The 22,075-nt window shown below is 42.0% G+C and overlaps 2 protein-coding genes and 1 pseudogene across 4 annotated transcripts in view; 1 reads left to right on the forward strand and 2 right to left on the reverse strand.

Moving 5' to 3' along the window:
* LOC141153303 (olfactory receptor 1N1-like) overlaps positions 1-22,075 on the forward strand; it is a 75,726-nt gene that overhangs the window by 27,112 nt on the left and 26,539 nt on the right. The gene's annotated exons all lie outside the window — the stretch shown is intronic.
* LOC141153302 (olfactory receptor 8D1-like) lies at positions 10,689-11,630 on the reverse strand. Its single transcript, XM_073638015.1, has one exon. It carries the CDS (start codon positions 11,628-11,630, stop codon positions 10,689-10,691), a length of 942 nt encoding a protein of 313 aa, XP_073494116.1.
* On the reverse strand, positions 17,616-18,625 carry LOC141155587 (olfactory receptor 5B12-like; annotated as a pseudogene).

Raw genomic sequence — 22,075 nt, forward strand, 5'->3', positions numbered from 1 at the left:
AAATTAGGGGCAGACACCAGGAAAGTGCCATCAATTGACCCAGAGTACAAGTAGTAGTATAATATTTATTATAGCACCATTTATTCCATGACGCTTTACATGTGAAAAGGGGTCACCGACTGGTACAAGAGGAGAGGGGACCCTGCCCGCGAGGGCGCACAAACAATCTATAAGGGATGGGCGAGGATACAGTAGGTGAGGGTAGAGCTGGTTGTGCAGCGGTATGCTGGAGTGAGGGTTACTGCAAATTGTACGCTTGTCAGAAGGGGATCTTCAGCTTCCTTTTGAAGGTTTCTATGGTAGGCGAGAGTCTGTGTTGGAGTACAGAATTCCATAGTATGGGAGATGCACGGGACTAAGGGGGAAGTAGAGAAGGAGATCTTGTAAGGATGGGAGATTGCGCACAGGTAATTACAGGGAGACTAGGTCACAGATGTATGGAGGAGACAGGTTTTGGATGGCTTGGTATGCCAAGGTTGGGCTTTTCAACTGGAGTCTCTGGGTAACGGGGAGCCAGCGCAGGGATTGACTGAGGGGAGAAGCCAGGGAATAGCGGGGGGACAGGTGGATTAGTCGGCCAGCACAGTTTAGGATAGATTGGAGGGGTGCAAGAGTGTTAGAAGGGAGGCCACAGAGCAGGAGGCGGGAGATGATGAGAGCATGCACAATTGATTTTGCAGATTCCAGTTTGAAGAATGTGTGGATCTGGGAGTGTTTGTTTTTTGTTTTTTTTTGTTTGTTTTTTATATTTGCTAGTAGTCAGCATATTCCTCCGTTGCCCCTCAGCATTCAGTTGTCCCTACCCCAGTCCTTGGAACACAAGCGCAAATACGCAGCCACCCACAGGCCACAATACTAAACGGCTGCATTTCTCGACTGCTTGCACTAGGAATTTTGCCTTTTAGACTCGCTACTTCTCCCGGTATGCCGTCCCCGCCTTATACACGCTTGGGTCCCAGAACATTACCCGTACCCTAACCAACGCAGTTACTGGGAAGGACCACCTAACCACAGACATGTGGACAAGTGCTTGTGGCCAGAAACTGTACATCTCACTGATGGCACACTGGGTTAATATTGTGGAAGCAGGGACCCAGTCGGACCCTGGGACAGAACACTTACTCCCGACGCAGAGTATTGCGGGTCCTGGGTCAATCAAGCTTCAACACAATGTTCATAAGGTAGACAGCTGCGGTGGTTGGTCTCCTAGACAACAAGAAAACTCCTTCATGATAGAAGCCACCATCTACTTAGCTTGTTGGTTGTCACAAATAATTTGGAGATTTGTTGCAGCTCTGGTTATTCTGTCATTTTAAATACAGTTTTTCTCCTTTTGCTCCAGCAAGGGTTAATGTTAGTCTCTTGCTGGCAGCCTTTTGTTAGCAGTCAGCTGATGTTGGTTAGTGTCACTCCCACCTCCCTTTTAAATAGCCACATAATCAATCCATCAGCTGACCGCTGGTTATAGTTCATTCTATGCTGACCTCTTTGAAGGAGCCAGTCTCTGGAGAAGCTGTGGTGTTTCTTGCTATTGCACAGGTGACGTTTTCTGTTGGAGAGAGAGTCTATTTTATGTTATCTTGCCTTCCTTGTGTTGCGCTATTGTAGTAGTGAGACTAGTCTCGCTGGCCTGCGTACTAGCCAGGTTAAGTCCAGGGTCAGCGAGGGCTTAGGCACGTAATTGCGCACTATTGGAAGGACCCGTCTAGGGACGATGGGGGAGCTTAGTGACAGACACAGGTTAGTGTCAGGATGTGTCCCTTCCCTTGTTTTCTACTGCTAGGGCCCTCCTTCCCCCTCTATCTCCCGTTCCATCCATGTGTTGTGCTGTCCGTCGGACATCCCCTTGTCATTCCGTGACACTGGTACTTTACTGTGGGAATGAGCTGGTCCCCAACCAGCCAGAAATATCCATTGAATTATGGCAAGCCATGGTTTAGTATTAGCACCCAGTACAAGATGCGAAGCCATCCACAATTTCCATCTCAGGAAATTTATTTGGTAGACTGGCTGCCCAAACAATAGTTTCTCACAAAGTAGCTAAAGATACTGAGTGGCAGTAGGTGCAAGTTCCTCCAGCATGACCTGTTAGTGTCACGTTGGGTATAAGTAGAACCCAGCGTATAACGACGGAAACAGGGGAGGGAGCCCTACAACTAGAGAAAGGAAGAGTGGAGACCCTAAGCAGATCTAATGACACCCTTACTCCCCTATCGCCGAGCAGGATACCTTAGCCCTAGCTGATCCTAGAGCTAGGCCCTAGATAGGGAGGGGAAGTGGTGAGCACTAGTCAACGCGCTGCAAACAAAAGTACAAACCAGGGAAACATACAAGGGAATACACTTGGCTTTAAGATGACACAGGAGAGAACACGGCTACAATCCACAAAGGAACTCCAAGGAAATTCTAGCTGACTACTAGAATTCCAGGCCTGAATAGAAGAGGAAACTCTATCACCAGCAACTCTGGAGAAACTGAGTGTATTTAAAGATAAAACAAGGGTGTGGTAATTAGCAGCAGAAAATGAAGATCACCGCTGGGGCCTAGAGAGAGGGATAATGAAAGGATCAGGAAGATGTTTGCAACGCCAAATGCAGCGACCTTCTACAGCCGGTTACTGTTTGACTCTGTCCAACCTGACACACCCGTGACAGTTAGATATCAGAGGGAGAACAGAATTGGGGTTTGCTAAGGTGCCAGATTGCATCTTAAGTCTTCTAGATTGCTGAAGCCAGTCCACAGTAAAAAACCAATACAGCCAAGACTTCCCTGTCCTCACCAAGAGGACAACTGTCCATCTTCTCCTCATTATCAACCAATCTGCGATGAGATGGGGCTGGGCTCTGTAGCATCACCCTGTACAGTTCCTTGCTCTGCCTGCAATCCTCTTTAATTCTGAGCAGCAAGTGTTTCAGTAGACAGGGAAGTGGGATGGTGAGGCTAATTATGGCATCATCGCCTCTCACCATTTTAGTGGAGTCCTCAAAGTTTTGGAGGACGGCACAGATATCCGATATACATGCCCACTCATGATCTCTTTTGTGCGGAGGCTGACCTGAATTCCAATGGGCTTGTTGAAGTTGGTACTCAACAACTGTCCTCTGCTGCTCACAAATCCTTCCCAAAATCTGCAATGTTGATTTTCAACATGTGGTGACATCGCACACCAGTCGGTGAGCTGGAAGCTTCAAATGCTGCTGAAGGACTGCCATGGTAGAGGAAGCTGTAGTTTGACTTTCTGAAATGGGCACATAAGCGGTGTACTTTCACAAGAAGCTCTGGAAGATCGGGGTAGGTTTTGAGAAACCGCTGAACCACTAAGTTGATCACATTTAGTGCTTGCTCATCACTAATGTGTACCCCTGTGAGAACAATATCTGCACCAAAGAATTAATTTCACTAGCGTATAACTATTATAATGGGCACTGACACCTCTTCAACTACAGCCAACCCAGCAGATGGAGACCCACCAGGAGTTTTCACATTTCCAAAAATGAGTGTTAACATCTGAGGCAGCAAGCACAGAAGCCACACTAAACATATCATAGACTGCAATTATGCAAGATCATTGCAGCACACTAAAGACTACAACATTGCCTAGTCTATATAGTCTGCGATTGGGGTGCAAAAGTCCTTGGAGATCCATGACTTGTTCATCTTGATGAAAGTTAGGCGGTCAACACTTTCATGGAACAGCCGGCTGCACTTATCGGTCAGAACACCACCAGCAACGCTGAAGACACGTTCTGAGCGAATGCTGTCTGATGGGCATGATAAAACCTCCAAGGCATGACAGGCGAGCTCAGGCCACTCATCCATTTTTTTTTTGAAGACCAAAATGTAAAAGGGTACAAAACCTCCCTGATGGTATTGATATTGAGATCTAGATACTTCTGCATCATCCTCTCCAGTCGTTCACCACGTGTCAGATTTGTACTCTGTTGTGCTTGTGCACTAGCTGGTCTAAAAAATGTGTGAAAGGACTCTCGGAAACTGCTTCTGCCACTTGCGCTGCTGCTAATATTTTGGCATTGACGTGCCGGAGGTTGAAAGTGTAGAGCTGTGATGCAGTGTGCATCACTGCTGTCTTTGGGAAAACCTCTCAAGGTTGTGTAAAAGCTTGGTTTGATACTCCAGCATTCACGGGTCCCTTTCCAGGGCGGGAAGCATCTGGCAAAATTTACTCTTATAACGTGAATCTAACAGTTGCAACCCAGTAGTCCAGCACTATTTCGAATCCTAACTATACCTGAAACGTGTTGCAGAAAGTGCCGCAAGAAGGCACTCGTGTCGGGCTCTTCCATGAGGTCCAAGCCCATGCTGTGTTAGTGGCTGGGGAACACTGATGCTTGTTTCCTCCGTCCCCTCCCACTAACCACGAACAACAGAGAGGGGGTGATTATCCTCTTCATCTTCTGACTGTTGCTCGCCCATCACCTCCTTCCTCCTCCATCTGTTCCTCGGCCCTTGCACCTTCACTAACAGTTTCTTTTATCACCAACCCCCCTCGATTTGCAGTAATCCACCCAAAATTACAAGGTGGCTATTATGGCTTGCTGTATCATGTTAGCAACTGAAAAAATAGATTTTTAAAGGTGTACTCGTGCAAGGATCACAATAGAAGCAGTGCACATTAGACTTCTATAAAATGTGCCCTGCTGTCTTTGTCTGGATCTCCTTAATGGCACAAGAAGAAAAAAAAATAAATCTGCTGGAAGGTCTATTTCACAGGCACACAGGACAATAGCTACCTAAACATATGACTTAGAAGCAACCACCCACCCAACTAGCAAAAAATCTCTAATGAATCCAGGAGCAGCGTCAACAGCAGCCTCTGATCTTTTCACACAATGGTGCTAAAACAACATGTCTGCTTTTTATATAAAGAGAGACATGTGATTTCAGCAGCCAATGGCACAAGCCCTTGTGTCTGGACATTGTTGATGGTTCCTGCGCCCTGATTGGCTAGCCACAATTTGCACAGTTAGGGGGGAAAAAAATTTCAAGCACGCTGCTCCTCTGAGCTCTCCCCAGCTCCTCTCCTCATCAAACACGTCCCCACCCCCCACGCTCATTATACATCACCACTATGCTAGCCAAAGTGATAAAAATACTTTAGTGGCAACGCAATAATTTCCCGCACTTTTTTCAAATTTTTACACTTTTTTTTTCTATTTAAAAATGCTCGTGTGTCCTATCACAAATACAAATGTGCAATATTCGTGCTGAATTTGAAATTGGCGATCGTTTTTCGAACATATTCGCTCATCTCTAGTTCTAAATCTTATCTCTCCTTCCACCTCTCAAAATAGGCGCATAATTCCCAATTGTTACATTATTCAGAAGCCTGTCCTATAAATGGAATGATATAAACCATGAAAGGGGTAGGTTTTTCTAAATTTTCTTTAAAAGGGGATCTGACCTTCTGGTAATTTATTTGACATGCTTGTACAGCATCCTTAATTCCACAGCACTTTTCCAGACATCATCACTGTCCCCATTGGGTCTCACAATCTAAATTCCCTATCACTATTTCTTTGGAGTGTCCAAAGGAAACAGGAGAACTGAGGAAACCCACACAAGCACTGGAAGAACATGCAAACTCCTTGTAGATGTTATCCTTGGTGGGACATGACTCAAGGATCCCAGTGTTGCAAAGAAACAGTGCTAGAAACTGAGCCACCGTGATGTCTATGGTTTGACTAGAGTTGTAAGTATCCATTCAGTTGGAATTAGAGATGATTAAATTGGTTCAAGGTGAATTGAATTTGCCTCAAATTTTACAGAAAACTCAGATTTACCCTAATCTGAAAATTTTTCATTCTTCGAAACCAGCTAAATGGCGGCTGTCTGGCCATCATATTGGTAGATTGTAGAGGGTCAGGAAAGGCAGACTGTCTCTCTATGCACTTCCCGCGCTGATGAAGTCTGACGCATATTGTGGCGTAGCTACTTGTGTCACTCTCTACTTAATCAGAGGATCCAGAGCAGAATGAAGGAAGACAAAGAGGAGGGAATTGCCAGTCAGCAAAAAACACAGGGGCATTATGGCATCAGGTGAACAACTTCATACCAGCTGGTCACTCTGCCGCCGTCGTCTTGCGACGGCCTAGTGCATGATGTCGCCGCTATTCCACCTCTTGTGAGTCCGGGTGCCGTCGCTCACAATAAACATTAGTCATGAGTAACTTGGCTGGAACACATGCTATCTTCCGAGATGCCATGCCTTTATCAATTTATGGCGCAACCTATTGCGGTGCCCTAGTCCTCATCTTTGAACGATTGTGTAGATTCCAGCCGTACTCCTATTTGTCTCCCGATGAGCCACAATCTTTCTTTGGGAAAATGCATCAGAATAAGTTAAATATTTAAAATGAATATATTACAAACCTGTGCGACTCATTTATTTTATACCTGCATTTGCATTGTGAATTACCTCTGTTAAAGAAAGTGCCAAATATCTCACGGGTGAGGTGTTCTAGTTTTTGAGAGAACTCTTGAACAAAGTCTGAAGATGGCTGTGACCAAGTTGGATCGATACACGGAGTGACTGTTATTACGCAGCTATGAATTTTGCTATTTTTTTTTTTTTTTTTATGTATGGATCACCTATATTCACGAAGCCTATAAATATACAAACACTCTGGGAAGCCCTTGGAGATTGTTGGAATTCACACACCTGTTTATTTCTTCTATTCTCACCTGCTGTATACTGAATCTCATATACTTCTAACTTGGAATCATTCCTATAGACTTCAGTTTACAGGATTGCATACATGGCCACCTACCGTCTAATATGTGGTTCCTATAGGTAGTTACTGTTCCAGAGGTGTTATGGGGAGGGTATATTTCTGGGACTCTCTAGTCCATTTGTTCAGACTGTCTCCTACCTACAAAGGCAACCTGAAAACAAACATACCTCAGAAAAACTAAAACCTACTGAAACCTTACTACCACAACACTGCCGTATAAATATTTTTTACACTCTGACTGTTTCCTTTCCTCTTGTAACTTGTAATCCCTCGCAGGCAGGATGTTCTCTCTCTAAGTATCGGTCTGTCACTTATTTAGTTTATTTTACTATTTTTTTATTTTTTTTATTTTTTTTTTTTTTTACCTTTTTTTAGGTTTTACTTTATGTACTGTAAGCCCTGTTTGCACTTTTTTTAAATGTTCAATGTCCTGGAAGTAAATTTACTTTAAAACAAGTAATAATACAAGTACTACTAACGACTAACTGCTACTTGCTACTACTGTTCATTTCCAGATCAGTATCATGTTTCTTGGGTAAAGCTCATGTTATTTGTGAAATTTTTTGTTTCGCACTGAAAACTATACCGTAAACGGCAACATCATGATAATACCTTATGAAATAACACAGCAATATAAACAGCTCAACTGTGATTGACCAAATGATAAAACTATCACAAATTATTAAATACAAATATCCAGTTGATATAGGTCAAATTTGTGTATTCCTTTTGGCAGCAATTAAATTATGTACAAATTTAAAAAAAAAAAAGGGAGATCTTAAGCAGAGGTAAAGCACACCATGACTTAAGGGAAGGATAGGACCGTACCGTCTGATAGCCAAGTATGGATCACAGGAGAAAACCTGAAATGAGACCATGAAAGTAAATTGGCAAAAAATGGAGGTTTATTATTATAGCGCCATAGATTCAGGTCTGTTCTTTCATGCATATTATAGCATCAAGAGTTTCAATTCACATTAATTTATAGTGAGGTGTCATGGATTTCCAGAACCAGGGTATGATTTGCATTGCAGCTATGAAAAAGTATCATAGAAAGCCTTTCTTTATCTTTAAGATGGAGCTTGGAAACATGTATAAGAAAGCCAGCTCTGGTGTCATATGAATATCTATTTCGCTTAAGGTACTGTAGTGGGTGAAAACATCACGCCATGTACTGTAGGTGAGATGTATTGGTGCTCCCACCATGTGTGAAGCATTGTATTGATGGCTGAAGAGTATTTTCACCACAGAGATGAAGTAGAAAATGTTATATGCACTCTGTCATGGCTTCTATACCTCAGTCTACAAGAAAAATGTGAGTTTGAGTTAATATAAGACTTTTACTCCAGGTATCTGGGAGAAGAGATCAACCCAAATCCTTCTCCCATAACTAAATGAAAGCAAGAGCAAAACCCTCTGCCTCTCTAGCTATTAACAAGATGCATACCAATCCTTTTCTGTTTAAAAGGTTTTGCCTTGAAGGGAATGTGTCATTAGAAAATGACCTATTGTTTAAATCCGATTTTTGTGTAACGTGTTCGTGTTTTTTTTTTTTTTTTTTTTTTTACTTGCCATTTTTTTCATATTGCGACTTTTATTAAAAGCATAAAATTATTAATCTTGTAAATTTTCATTTGTTGCCATCATGGCTCTTTTTAGACTCCTAGTTCCTGTCTTTTCAGGAAGAATTTTTACCAATTTCCTCATCATAGGTAGGATTACAATGACAGGTGATATGTGATGTCACATCCGACATTCTCCTCTTGTGCAATGACTGATCACAAAGAATCCACCATTCATGTTTCCCCCTCCCTTCAAGATGCTTCTATACAAGAGATGGGGTCAGAGTCTGCTCATAGCTATGGATGTACAGTACAGACAGAAAGTTTGGACACACCTTCTCATTTAAAGATTTTTCTGTATTTTCATGACTATGAAAACTGTACATTCACACTGAAGGCATCAAAAATATGAATTAACACATGTGGAATTATATACTTAACAAAAAAGTGTGAAACAACTGAAAATATGTCTTATATTCTAGGTTCTTCAAAGTAGCCACCTTTTGCTTTGATGACTGCTTTTCACACTCTTGGCATTCTCTTGATGAGCTTCAAGAGGTAGTCACCGGAAATGGTTTTCACTTCACAGGTGTGCCCTGACAGGTTTAATAAGTGGGATTTCTTGCCTTATAAATGGGGTTGGGACCATCAGTTGTGTTGTGCAGAAGTCTGGTGGATACACAGCTGATAGTCCTACTGAATAGACGGTTAGCTGCTTTTTTCTTGCCGTAATACAAATTCTAAGTAAAGAAAAGCGAGTGGCCATCATTACAGAAATGAAGGTCAGTCAGTGTGAAAATTGGGCAAACTTTGAAAGTGTCCCCAAGTACAGTTGCAAAAACCATCAAGCGCTACAAAGAAACTGGCTCACATGAGGACCGCCCCAGGAAAGGAAGACCAAGAGTTACCTCTGCTTCTGAGGATAAGTTTATCTGAGTCACCAGCCTCAGAAATCGCAGGTTAACAGCAGCTCAGATTAGAGACCAGGTGAATGCCACACAGAGTTCTAGCAGCAGACACATCTCTACAACAACTGTTAAGAGGAGACTTTGTGCAGCAGGCCTTCATGGTAAAATAGCTGCTAGGAAACCACTGCTAAGGACAGGCAACAAGCAGAAGAGACTTGTTTGGGCTAAAGAACACAAGGAATGGACATTAGACCAGTGGAAATCTGTGCGTTGGTCTGATGAGTCCAAATTTGAGATCTTTGGTTCCAACCACCGTGTCTTTGTGCGACGCAGAAAAGTTGAACAGATGGACTCTACATGCCTGGTTCCCACCGAGAAGAATGAAGGAGGAGGTGTGATGGTGTTGGGGGGGCTTTGCTGGTGACACTGTTGGGGATTTATTCAAAATTGAAGGCATACTGAACCAGCATGACTACCACAGCATCTTGCAGCGGCATGCTATTCCATCCGGTTTGCGTTTAGTTGGACCATCATATATTTTTCAACAGGACAATGACCCCAAACACACCTCCAGGCTGTGTAAGGGCTATTTTGACCAAGAAGGAGAGTGATGGGGTGCTACGCCAGATGACCTGGCCTCCCGTCACCAGACCTGAACCCAATCGAGATGGTTTGGGGTGACTGGACCGCAGAGTGAAGGCAAAAGGGCCAACAAGTGCTAAGCATCTCTGGGAACTCCTTCAAGATTGTTGGAAGACCATTTCCGGTGACTACCTCTTGAAGCTCATCAAGATAATGCCAAGAGTGTGCAAAGCAGTCATCAAAGCAAAAGATGGCTACTTTGAAGAATCTAGAATATAAGACATATTTTCAATTGTTTCACACTTTTTTGTTAAGTATATAATTCCACATGTGTTAATTCATAGTTTTGATGCCTTCAGTGTGAATGTACAATTTTCATAGTCATGAAAATACAGAAAAATCTTTAAATGAGGTGTCCAAACTTTTGGTCTGTACTGTACATGTGTATTTCCTGAAACTACAGGAAGAGAGTCTAAAGAAGTCCTTGTGTTTAATGTAAAAATTGTAAGGGTTTTTTTTTTTTTTTTTTTTGTGATTTAAGAAAAAAATGCATTGCCAAAGATTTAAAAAATGCATAAAAAAACCTGATGTACAAAGTAGCTAATTTTCTGATGACATATTGTGTAAAATTGTCCATAGGATGACCTTCTACTGAAACCAGTGATCAGATGTCAGCCATGCGAGAAACCCAATGGTCTGTTAATGGCTGAATATGACAAGTCCTCAGAGGACATTTTTGTAGACATTGTCTGCTTTGGAAAATTGATTGCGGTCTTCAATCCTCAACCCTAATTTACATTGCACAACATAGCATATTTAGAAAAAAAAATATTTCTGAATTTATCAACCACTTAAATAAGTTTTACATGTGAAAGTGTTAACCATCATTTTCTTCTAATCAGTTTACCAAAACGTAGGACCTTTTTCAAAGCCCTTTTCACCTCTTTATTCTTCAAGCTGTAGATCACTGGATTGAGCAGAGGGACGGCGGCTGTATTAAACACAGCAAAAAGTTTCTTGGATTCCAAAGTGCTACTTAGGTTTGGGGTCAGATATTGTCCAAAAAGTGTCGTGTACAGCAATATGACCACCGTTAGGTGTGAGGAACATATGTAGAATGCCTTCAGTCTTCCAGAGCTGGTACGAATCCTTAGTATGGCATGTATGATAAATATGTAAGACACAAATGTTAGGAGAAATGGTGTCAGGATTATGGGAAATAGTCCTTCTATGAAGAAGAGCATTTCAACAAATGTGGTGTCTTCACACGAAATTCTGATCACAGGGATTATATCACAGAAGAAGTGATTGATCTCAATGGAGAAATAGCAAGAAAAACTATAAACCGTCCCAATTGGAGGAAGAACTTGCAAAAATCCCAAAATCCAACAGGCCGCAGCCAATATTCCGCACGTCTTAGTGCTCATCATCAGGTGATATTGTAAAGGTTTACAGATGGCCACATAGCGGTCATAACTCATGGCTGTCAAGATTGCCAGCTCAACACCTCCTAATGACCCAAACATGTACATCTGAGCCATGCAGGCAAAAAAAGAAACCCTTTTATCCCCAACGATGAAATTTGTAAGGATCTTATGCAAGGAAACCGTAGAACAACAGATATCTACTGTGGACAAGTTGCCCAGGAAGAAGTACATGGGAGTATGGAGATGAGGGTCTCTGCAAGCAATGAGAATGGTCAAGTTCCCAGATATAGTGCCGAGATAAATCAGGAGAACCAGTAAGAAGATCAGAAGCTCCAAGTGTGGGTCATCCGATATGCCCTTAATGATGAAATATATGACTGATGTCTGGTTTGTTTGCATTGTGGCCAAGTTCAAGCATCTGAAAGAGAGGTCAAATCAATGTTGGGTTTTTTCATATTGGCTAGATAATGGCATTAGAATACCCTCCATTAATGATGTTACTAAAACACCTTTCAATAAAGTGTTCTTCCCATGACAGCCACTTATGACTGAAGTGGAAATATCTTTAGTGACCTGAGCTCCGGGAACAGTCGATCAGACTATTCTACACGGTTTCCTTAACTCCAAAGGAAGTAAAGGGGAGTTAGTTACTCCCCCAAAAAAGTTTATTCCCTTTATAGGATAGTTGATAACTTGCTGATCGCTGGGGGTCTAACTTCTGGGACCCTTTAAGATGCTGAGGTTGGGGCTCTGGAATGGCAGTCCCTTCTTGAATGGAGTAGGCGTACGCATGCTCAACCTCTAATCCCTCTCTATCGGACTGACAGAGAAAGCCGAGCACTATGTTAACATTGCCGATGTTATCCATCCTGCGGTGAAAAAAAAAATTACAAATAGTTTTTGAAGATTTTTGTTTTAATTACACTTCTGTCCTCTGAGCCTCATGACTGGCGGATAATTCCTGTTCTATAAAGTTCACTTCTCAGTAGTCCTCTCACAATTACTCTGATAATTATCACCTAAATAAACACATGAAAATAAGTGATGTCCAAGCTCACCTCCTCCCCTCCTTGCGCAAGGACCTCTGCACAGGTCAAAGAGCATGCCCTCAGCAGTCTCCTAAAAATCAATTAAACCTCTCCGGATGACAGATTCTTCGGATTCATGTGAATATTGTAAAGCAAACCTTTTGACTTCAGTTAACAGCAGCTCAGGAAGGATGGCGGCCCCCATTATCATGTTTAGAAAATAGAGTAAAATCTATAATTATTAAATAGATATCTTTTTCCATTCTGTATTTATCATTATCAGGTTTTCATTGGAAAAATTCACGAGGTGACACTTTAAAATTAAGGCCCAAGTCTAGGCCGCATCATAAAAATGACCTATCGCTTGCCATAAATCTATTTTTATAGGAGCAGGAACAAAAGAAAAACATCTCTGGATTCAGGAGAACAGCAGCATTGACAACAGGTAAAAAAATTATATTTATGGCAAATGATTGGACCTCTTTAAGGGGTAAAATTTAGCATCAATTATAATTTTTGTTTCTCTACTTGAAATCATGCAAACATTTCATAATTTTTATGAATTTTTATTTGCCCATGTAAATTTATATTAGTGTAAACATCCATTTTTCTAAAACTTGCCCATAAATTAGAAATCACCAGTAACCAACAAGATATAGCACCATCCAAAAGGAGTAAGCCACATCCTGTACTTGCATTGCTCCCGTCTCCTCTCTTTTTTTCCTTGCAGATGAATATAGGGATATTTGGACTTCTGTGGCGCTCCCTGTAGCCAGATCTCTTCTGTAGCCACAGCGTCTGATCATATCACCCAGATGTTTATAGATATCTGCCTGCGCTTGTAGCTTTTGCTGGGTGATAATTAATCCCAGGAGTTTACTCAAAAAAAATTCTTACATGAAGTCCCTAATTGGCAATTAGGGAACAGTTACATTAATTGTAGATAATTTTTCATCTATAGTAATAAATATTCAGGTGTCTGTTCTCTTGGTCTGTAACATTGCAGCACAAAAAAACATCTGTAAATTTCAACTGAAGTTAATGGACCCCTTTTTTTTTTTCTAATTTCAATAGGTCAAATATTCCAGGCTTATTGATATATTCTTGTATTATTCGGAGCTCTTCTTTTCTGATATCAACCCCACCCCTGCAAATTCCATTTAGTTAACAATCTACTGACTGCAAAATTCTAAATTTTAGCTCCCAAACTTATCAACTGTTAACTGTTCCATTTTTCGTAAGACTGTCCCATATATTGAACCATATAAACCATGAGAGGGGCCAGTTTAAGTTTTTCATTTAAAGGGGCTATGAAGACCCGGGGTCACCCATGGGCGTAATGCTACTCAGACAACACAGGGTGAGGGTAAAACAGTGTGGCAATACTCTACTGAACCACAAAGCGGACAATAACAGAACAGTCCCAGCAAATACCCAAGATGTTACAACATTACAGTCTCACCCTTCCTTCTCCGCCCGCCTGGGATAGAACGGCTGCGACTTTGGAGACTTCCAGGGCTGACTACCTCAACCCTGGTTCAGGCGGGCCCCCACAGAGAAAAGGTAGCGGCAAGCTTAGGAATCTGACAGTCCATCGAGGTGCAAGGCCAGGAGACCGGAGAGTCCCACCCTGGCCTCTCCAAGAGTTTCCATGGGGCCAGATGACCGGTGGGTCAAAATCTGACTTCTCCGAATGTCTCCATGGGTTCCAGGCGACCGGTGGGTCCCTCCTGGCAACCCCAACAACATATTCATGGGGCCAGGTGACTTAATCATCTCACCCTGGTCTCACAAAAATGTATCCATGTCTCTCTGATGGTCAATGGAGCAGATCCGAATCTTTCCAGTCAGGGCCAATACCTTTTTAGGCTAGAATCATGTAAAATCCATATCTGTGTCTCTTAATAATAATCTTTATTTTTATATAGCGCTAACATATTCCGCAGCGCTTTACATGGATTATCCTCGCTGTCCCCATCGGGGCTCACAATCTAGATTCACTATCAGTGTGTCTTTGGAGTGTGGGAGGAAACTGGAGAACCCGGAGGAAACCCACGCAAACACGGGGAGAACATACAAACTCCTTACAGATGTTGTCCTTGGTGGGATTTGAACCCAGGACCCCAGCGCTGCGAGGCTGCAGTGCTAACCACTGTGCCGCCCTAGTCTCTTTGGGTAATGCCATGCAATCCATCTACTGTCCTGAACAATGTCTCTCATTCTCCTTGTAAAGTATTTCTGATGCTCCTTGATTCTTCTTGCAGCACTACAGACATCCCTGTTTATATTTGCATCTGTGTAAGGTCATCAGTCACAGGGGGAAAAAGGGCAGCACTCAGATATCATGGTTTGAGCTAATCAATTTACATAGTTGGTATACAGTGGGCTCTTTAAATCAACATTCATCTTGCTTTTAGTAAAATTTGTAATTAGCATATTGGCAAACAACCTTGTTTCACAGGCTCAAGAGGAGATAACAATCAGGGTTATACAAATACTGGTCTGTTCTTCCCCAGCCACACACATGCACATAGGCTATGTGCCCACGATGCAGAAATGAAGCAGAAAATTTCTGCTTTATTTCTGCAAGTAAAAACGCATGCGGAATTCCGCACGCGTTTATTGCGCGATTTCCACATGCGGAATTGCCTTGCGTTTTTTAATGCATTGCAAAAGGCAATTCCGCTTGCTTAAACGCAAAATGAATGAACATGCTGCGGATTTTTGAACGCAGCATAAACGCTGCGGAAAAATCCGCAGCGTGGGCATAGAACTTGCGGAATCCCCTTGGGGACTAGCGTTTAACAAGCGTTTATGCTGCGGAATTTCCGCAGTGTAAACGCTTGAAAAACGCTACGTGGGCACGCAGCCTTACATTAAAAAGTCAACACAAAGAATAGTCTCTTGGATTAACAAATCTAATCATCTGGATAATTAAGATTATAGGCTGTATCGTCACAGGGGCATTACCATGTAAAAGTTGATAAGATCTTCGATTTGACCTGTAGTAAGAAGCCAATCAGTAGCAATTAGAGGTGAGTCTGTTTGAGGTGAATTTGCTTTGAATTTTATAGAAAATTCAGATTCATCCTAATCTGATTTTGTTTTGTTTTTTTGTAATGGGCTTTCTGAAGATCCATCAATATTTAGGGGTTGGCCTTCACATTGCAAGATTGTAAAGGGTCAGGAATGGCAGACAAATCCCCTTCCATGCCTTCCATCACTCGGATGATGCATGTTGTGATTTCACGACCCATATCGCCCTACAACTACTCAAAGTAGACAATGGAGAGTGAAGGAAGACTGAAAAAGAAGTTGCCTGTCATGATGGCTAGAAAAGATCAGAGCAAGATGGTCCTAGTGGGGAACCGGGCAGGGAACTGTGGCAGCGAAGTAGGTGAGCAGTGAGGTGCATATGACGCGCCCCCTGGACCATGTGGTACCCGATGCCGGGCCGGTAGATGCAGGGGGTTGTAGTCACAGTGGCGGTGACCCGGTCCGTGGCCCAGGGCGGTCAATCCAAGGTAAATTTATATATGGGTTTTATTAAAGAGTCCGACTACGCCACCTGTGGAATGCGGCTAAAGGGGGCCGTCGCTGCGGAACAGTCCTCTGAAGCTGGTGGTTTTGCAGCAAGGATGGTACGATTCCCCACAGGAAGAGTTAGCTTCAGGGCAGTGTGTGGATGTTGGTGGTTGTGCAGGGTGTCGTAGTGCAGTAATAACCACAGAGTCGGTATAGTGCAGTCCCAGGGTCTTTACTGATGGAAATTAGACAGGCCTGGACTGGAGTACTGGCTAGAGGTAAGAGTCCGGTCAGCCTGGAAGCAAACATAGAGTCCTTGCCAGGTGAAGTTGTAGGCCTTCCCTTCTCACTATACTCTTTGGCCCTGCTGCTTGTAGCTGTGCTGTGGCCCACGTCCCTGAGTGTAACGTTCTGTTCTCACCCGTATGGCTGGCACCTCGTGCCTTGCTCATGCGTTGCTCCTCCGTAGCGCTGCTGGTCCCTCTGTGCTGCTGAGCCTCTGGGCGTCTGATGGAGCCAGTAGACCTTCAATCTCCTGCCCTACGGTATCTGCTGCTTGGCCTTCAGTGCCCCACAGCATCGGACTCCGGTGTCCGATTCTCTGTGCTTCTCCAGCTAGGACGAGCTACCTCGGCTCCAGTCCCTAGCTCTTGTCTCCTTCCCGTCTTTTCTTCAACTCCCCACACCAAGACTAACTAACCCCGCTCCCAGATCCCAGTTGCCAAGGGGAGGAGCTCCCCTTGCTGGTCTGGAGCCAGGAAAGTGTTGCATGCTTAGTATACCTGACAAGGGGATCCCTGCTTGCTTCCAGGCATGGCATTACCTCTTTTAAGGGAGGCAGTGTCACTGTGGCAACCGGACCCCTGGAGTGCCACACATATATTATTTTTTTAATCTCAACATTTATTATGGTCTGGAGGCATAATAAGGCATATTGGATGCAAATTGAATTTCCTGGCCAAGTTCTAGCAAACTGCCAAATTCTATGTTTTTTTTCACATTCGATCTACACTAGAAACAATCCAGAAAAAAATTAATATAACACCAAAACCAATTCTACTTCACACCGTTCCAATTTGAGTCTCCTTTAATAAATGCTCATAACAGCATATCCCTCTGCCTGGATATTCAGTGATCTACTGTATGTGAGAATCTAGCAGCGAGTGTTCAGATTCTCTGTAGCTCCTCCACAGGTGAAATGAAGCATTGCACATGTTAAAGTCAATAGCTCTGTGTGTTTAGGAGTTGCCAGGTCCTTAAGCACAAGATATGCTATTTGTAGCCACTATATGCTCTGAATATTCTTGTAGATGAACAGGATGGGCACAGCTGGAGAAAAACGCAATCAACAAATATGATTTGGGCCGGGAGTGAAGGTTCTTAGAATTAGAAGCAAATTCCTACGCTTACTGTTTTAAGGAGGACTCCTTCTTACATCTCAAGAACAGAAGGTTTTCTTTCAGAAAGTACCCCCCCCACCTTTCAATTTCGATCTTCTTGACTTTCAATCGTAAAGTCCTTGGCAGTGAAGTTTTTCTACGTCAAGGAAATAACCCCTGGAATTCCAAATTCCCCACAAAATAACAGGGAAATTATTTTTCCTGTCTGTATATTTGCTTATTTTACAACCTGAAAACTTTATCTCCAGTTATCCATTATTTTCTTTCAACATTTTGGAAATCTGGCTCCTAACGCCTTGATATAATTGCTCTTCCAGCTTTTCTAATTTTTTAAATTGACTATTTTCATTCAGTGCATTTACAACTTGCTCTCTATCTCAGCGACTGATTGGCTTACACGCCCCTAACTGACACTAGAAACAGTTTGGTCGTTATCTTACATGTAACTTAGACTCTGAACAGTTATTTACAACAGATAAAAAATGCTTTGCGCATGCAGATAAATATTGTTTCGCCTGTCCCATGCTCAATCTGAAAGCTTTTTTCACATCTTTATTTTTCAAGCTATAGATTAGTGGATTTAACATGGGGACGGCGGCTGTGTTGAAAAGGGGCAAAATATTTTTTAGATTCCAAGTTGCTCCTTAGGTTTGGTGTCAGATATTGTCCAACGAGGGTTGTGTAGAGCAGGATGAAGGACGTCAGGTGAGAGGAACATGTGTAGAAGGCCTTACGTCTTCCAATGCCGCTCTGAATATTCAATATGGTGTTAATTATAAAAAAAATATACGGAATAAAAGTGAGAAGGAAAGGAATCAGGTTCAAAACTAGCAAACCTTCTATGAAGAATAAATTTTCTAAGAAGGAAGTGTCGTCACAAGAAATCCTCATCAGTGGAACAATGTCGCAGAAAAAGTGGTTGATTTCAATGGATGAATAGCAAGAGAAGGTGTACAAGATCCCAACTGGTGGAATGACTTGTAAAAATCCCCACGTCCAACAGATAGAGGCCAATAGACTACAAGTTCTAGTAGTCATAACCATGTGATTATCGTAAAGGGTTGCAGATTGCCATGTAACGGTCGTAGCTCATAGCTGCCAATATTAAAAGTTCATGACCCATCAACGAACCAAACATGTACATCTTCATCATGCAAGAAGTATAAGAAACAGCCTTGTCCTGGGTGACAAAACTTGATAAGATCTTGTGTAGAGTGACAGGGGAACAAGACAAGTCCACAATGGACAAGTTACCCAGGAGAAAATACATAGGATTATGGAGACGACGATCAAGACAAACCAAGAAGAGAAGAGCTATATTCCCACCAAGGGTTATAAGATAGATAAAAAGAACCATAAGGAAAATTGGAACCTGAAGCTCTGGAACATCACTGATCCCTTTCATAATGAAGTATCTGACAATTGTCTGGTTAGGATGCATCTTCTCCAAGATCTAAGATCTAGACAAATTGCTACAGGAAAAAAAATTGTCAGAATATTTCTTAAAAATGATCGTAGGAATCAGAAGCATAGCTTACAGCTCTGGAGCCCTAATCTTAAACCTGTAAATGGAACCTTAATTGGGTTGCCAACTTCTTTTTTTTTTTTTTTTTTTTTTATCGATGTCTTGTCAATTCCTAATTAGGAGCAGGAGATGATGTTCATACAGACGTGGTGGTCGTGGTGGTCCAGATGATGATCCAACATTCTAATTGTCTTATTTTTGTAGTCTGGACTCTGGAAAGCCTAAGTGTAAAGGAAGGACATGAAGTGAATAAATCATTAGGAAGTCACTCAGATCATATACGTATCGTGAGGATTTCACGACTATGTTTTTGCGTTTTGCTTCCTCCCTCTCAGTCGTTGGATTTTCCAAGGTAAAATGTGATTTTTCTTCTGGATGTCACGCAACGTTATTGCTCTTTCCTTGTAATGTATAGTGACAATTTATATTATCTTTTTTTTTGTAGCGTCAGCAGGTTTGTTGTAGGGTTTTTTGAAATGATGGAGAGTTAGTTTTGCTTTGTTTCAATGGTGTTGATGACACTAATGTGTCGGGGTTATGAGTTTGACAGTATGGGGGCTATACAGGAGAAATCTTGAGGCAATTGCATGAGGCTTACAGAAGGCGAGCAAATAAGGAAGTCTTGTAGGGACCAGAGGTTACATGTGGTAAGGTAATAATTAGTATAGAAATGCATGGAGGTTGTAGACATACTTGTATGTAATTGGTAATATTTGGAAATTAATTTGGTAAGAAATGGGTAGCAAGAAGTTGAAACTAAGGGTGACGAAGATTAACTGGCCAGCAAAGCTGACAGCAGATTGGAGGAGTGCAACGGTGTTGGATGGGAGCTCACCAAGAAGGAAGTTACAATAGTGTAAGCGAGAGATGAGGAGGGCATTTTTTTTTTTGTTGACTCAAGATTAGGATAAGATTTAAGAAATGTTTTTGGGTTGGTGGAAAAAAGTTTGTACTGCAGTTTTAAATGTGGGTTGGAATCTAAAATTATTTTGAGGCTGCAGACCTGTAAAATTGGGGCGAGTGTGGACCCATTAACTGTGAATAATAACTATAGAAGGAAGTTGAGTGAGATGTTTGATTCAGTTATCTTCATGTTGAGTATCAAAAAGCGTAAGGAGAAGACTGAGGATATATCTCATAGACACTCTGGAATTTGGGGGCAGAGCAGCAGAATCTGGTCTAGAGAAGTAAATTTGCATCTCATCCGTATTAACGTTGCACTTTAAGCCATGAGATTCTGTAAACTATCCCAGGCCAAAGGGATGGGTAGAGAAGTGGGTAAGTAGGAGGCACTGGAGTGGTGTGAGAAGAGCCAAGATGTTAATGCCTAAGGATGGCAGTGGGTGTAAAGGGTGGGATTTGTCAAATGTGTTGAAGGCAGAGGACTGGTTTAGAAGGTCATAAAACTTTAACAGATGGAAAAGGTCCATATCATAGTTGGATGAGAGGTAGGAAGACAGTTTAAGGTCACCATGTTTAATGAGTTTTGAGGAAACTGGAGTGAGGAGGAGGGAATACATTAATGGTTAGTAATAGTTTTAAAGATGTGTGGTAATACTGAAATAAACACAGTATTAAGAGTGGGGATGAGGTCTGAACAGATTGGTTCAAGTGCACCGGTGGTGAGGTGTGATTCCAAAAGTAGGGTGGAAAGTTTTATATTAGTAATGGTGAAGAAGAAAGTTATGGCAGTAGAACACAGAGCATATTGTAGAGGGGTTGTGGGGAATGTAGGTTTAAGTTTTCCGTAAGATTTTCTGAAGAAAGAGAAATTGTAGCACTTCTGAGGTCCTGGGTTCAAATCCCACCAAGGACAACATCTGCAAGGAGTCTGTATGTTCTCCCCGTGTTTGTGTGGGTTTCCTCCCACACTCCAAAGACGTACTGATCAGGAACTGTGAGCCCCAATGGGGACAGTGCCCATAATGTCTAAGGCGCTATGGAATTAATGGCGCTATATAAGCGAGTAAAATAACGAAGTTAAGTAGTCCTATGGAAGTGAGTTCAGAAGTGAGAGTGCGAATATCAAGACATTTGAGGTTCCTATTGAAGCACTAAGGTGTGATACAGTAGTTTCAGGACTTGAAGTGGATCAGTTGAAGAGAAAGTGGAAGAAAATGTGAGTACTTTGTGATCAGATAGGAGACTTGATGTGCTGATTAGATTGGAAATAGAGGCAGGTGAAAATAATTCCAACTTTATGTTCCTCTGTGAGTGGCTGTGGGGGACAACTAAGAGGCTAAAGGAAAAGGCAGGAGGTTTAAGTTTGGAGGCAGTTGAATGACCGGTCAATGGTGATGTTGTAGGAAAAGTGGTCGATGGGCATGGTGGCAGGGTCTGGGGATCTGTAGGTGATGGCCACAGGGAGGTTAGATGAAGAGTAGATATTAGTCTATATCTCACTTGCGTCATCTTCGCACTAAGCATACATATTGTAAATTTTAGAAAATAAAACTTCTCAATTAAGTTTAAAAGTATACATAATCTCCTAACCTTTTATTTTCCTTCACTTTTTTTTAGGATTCATTCCCAGTTTTTCCCATGATGTGGGACCTTTGACTTTTCATATAGATCAATTTTCCTTACCACATATCTGATGCACTTACCTGCTTATCCACACAGACCTAAAACATCTAATTAGTAATGAATATTGAGATTGACTGTCCTGTATCTTCCTTCCACTGCAAATAATGGATACCATTCCAGTCTCCTATGTGATCTGCTGTTCCCTTATTCTATGTTATTATGGGTGTATATATATTATAACATGCTAGTGATAATTAATTAATTCCCCTGGTATTCGTTACAGCAGAGTGTTTCATATGCTAATTGGTAATTAAGGTTTGGGCTGTGTATAATATGTCATGCATCCCAATTAGCATGATTATTAGGAAAATGTCATCATTAAAACTCATTATATACTGTAGAGAGGTTGGGGGTCATCATCTGGAACAGAATATGATACTGGAAATTATAAATCATCAAAAATTGCCAAAATTGCTGCCTAAAATATCAAAATAGTACACATGGCATAACATATTTGACTAATTTGCTACGTATGTTTGATATATTTACCTTCCTTGCCTAGATGCAGGGGCATAACTCTAATGGGTGCAGAGGATGAAATCGCACTTGGGCCCTGGAGCCTAGGCGGCTCAAAAGGTCCCTTTGGCCCATATTGAAAATTGTCAATAGAAATGATCTTTTCATATCTGGGTACCCCATTGGGGTTTTTGCATTGGGGTCCACTGGCTTCAAATTATGCCACTGCCTAGATGGTGTATATGCCAGTAACTGGCTCTAGAAATGATTACATCTTTAATAAATTTGCCACCGTTTTTTTTACACTATGCCATCTTTAAATTT

Source organism: Phyllobates terribilis, unplaced genomic scaffold (assembly GCF_046119375.1).
Source record: "Phyllobates terribilis strain yellow unplaced genomic scaffold, ASM4611937v1 Scaffold_7__3_contigs__length_470593459, whole genome shotgun sequence".
Lineage (NCBI taxonomy): Eukaryota > Metazoa > Chordata > Amphibia > Anura > Dendrobatidae > Phyllobates > Phyllobates terribilis.

What these genes read in the sequence shown, in the direction of transcription:
- LOC141153302 (XM_073638015.1), bottom strand. Translation starts at nt 11,630, where the DNA reads ATGCAAACAAACCAGACATCAGTCATATATTTCATCATTAAGGGCATA.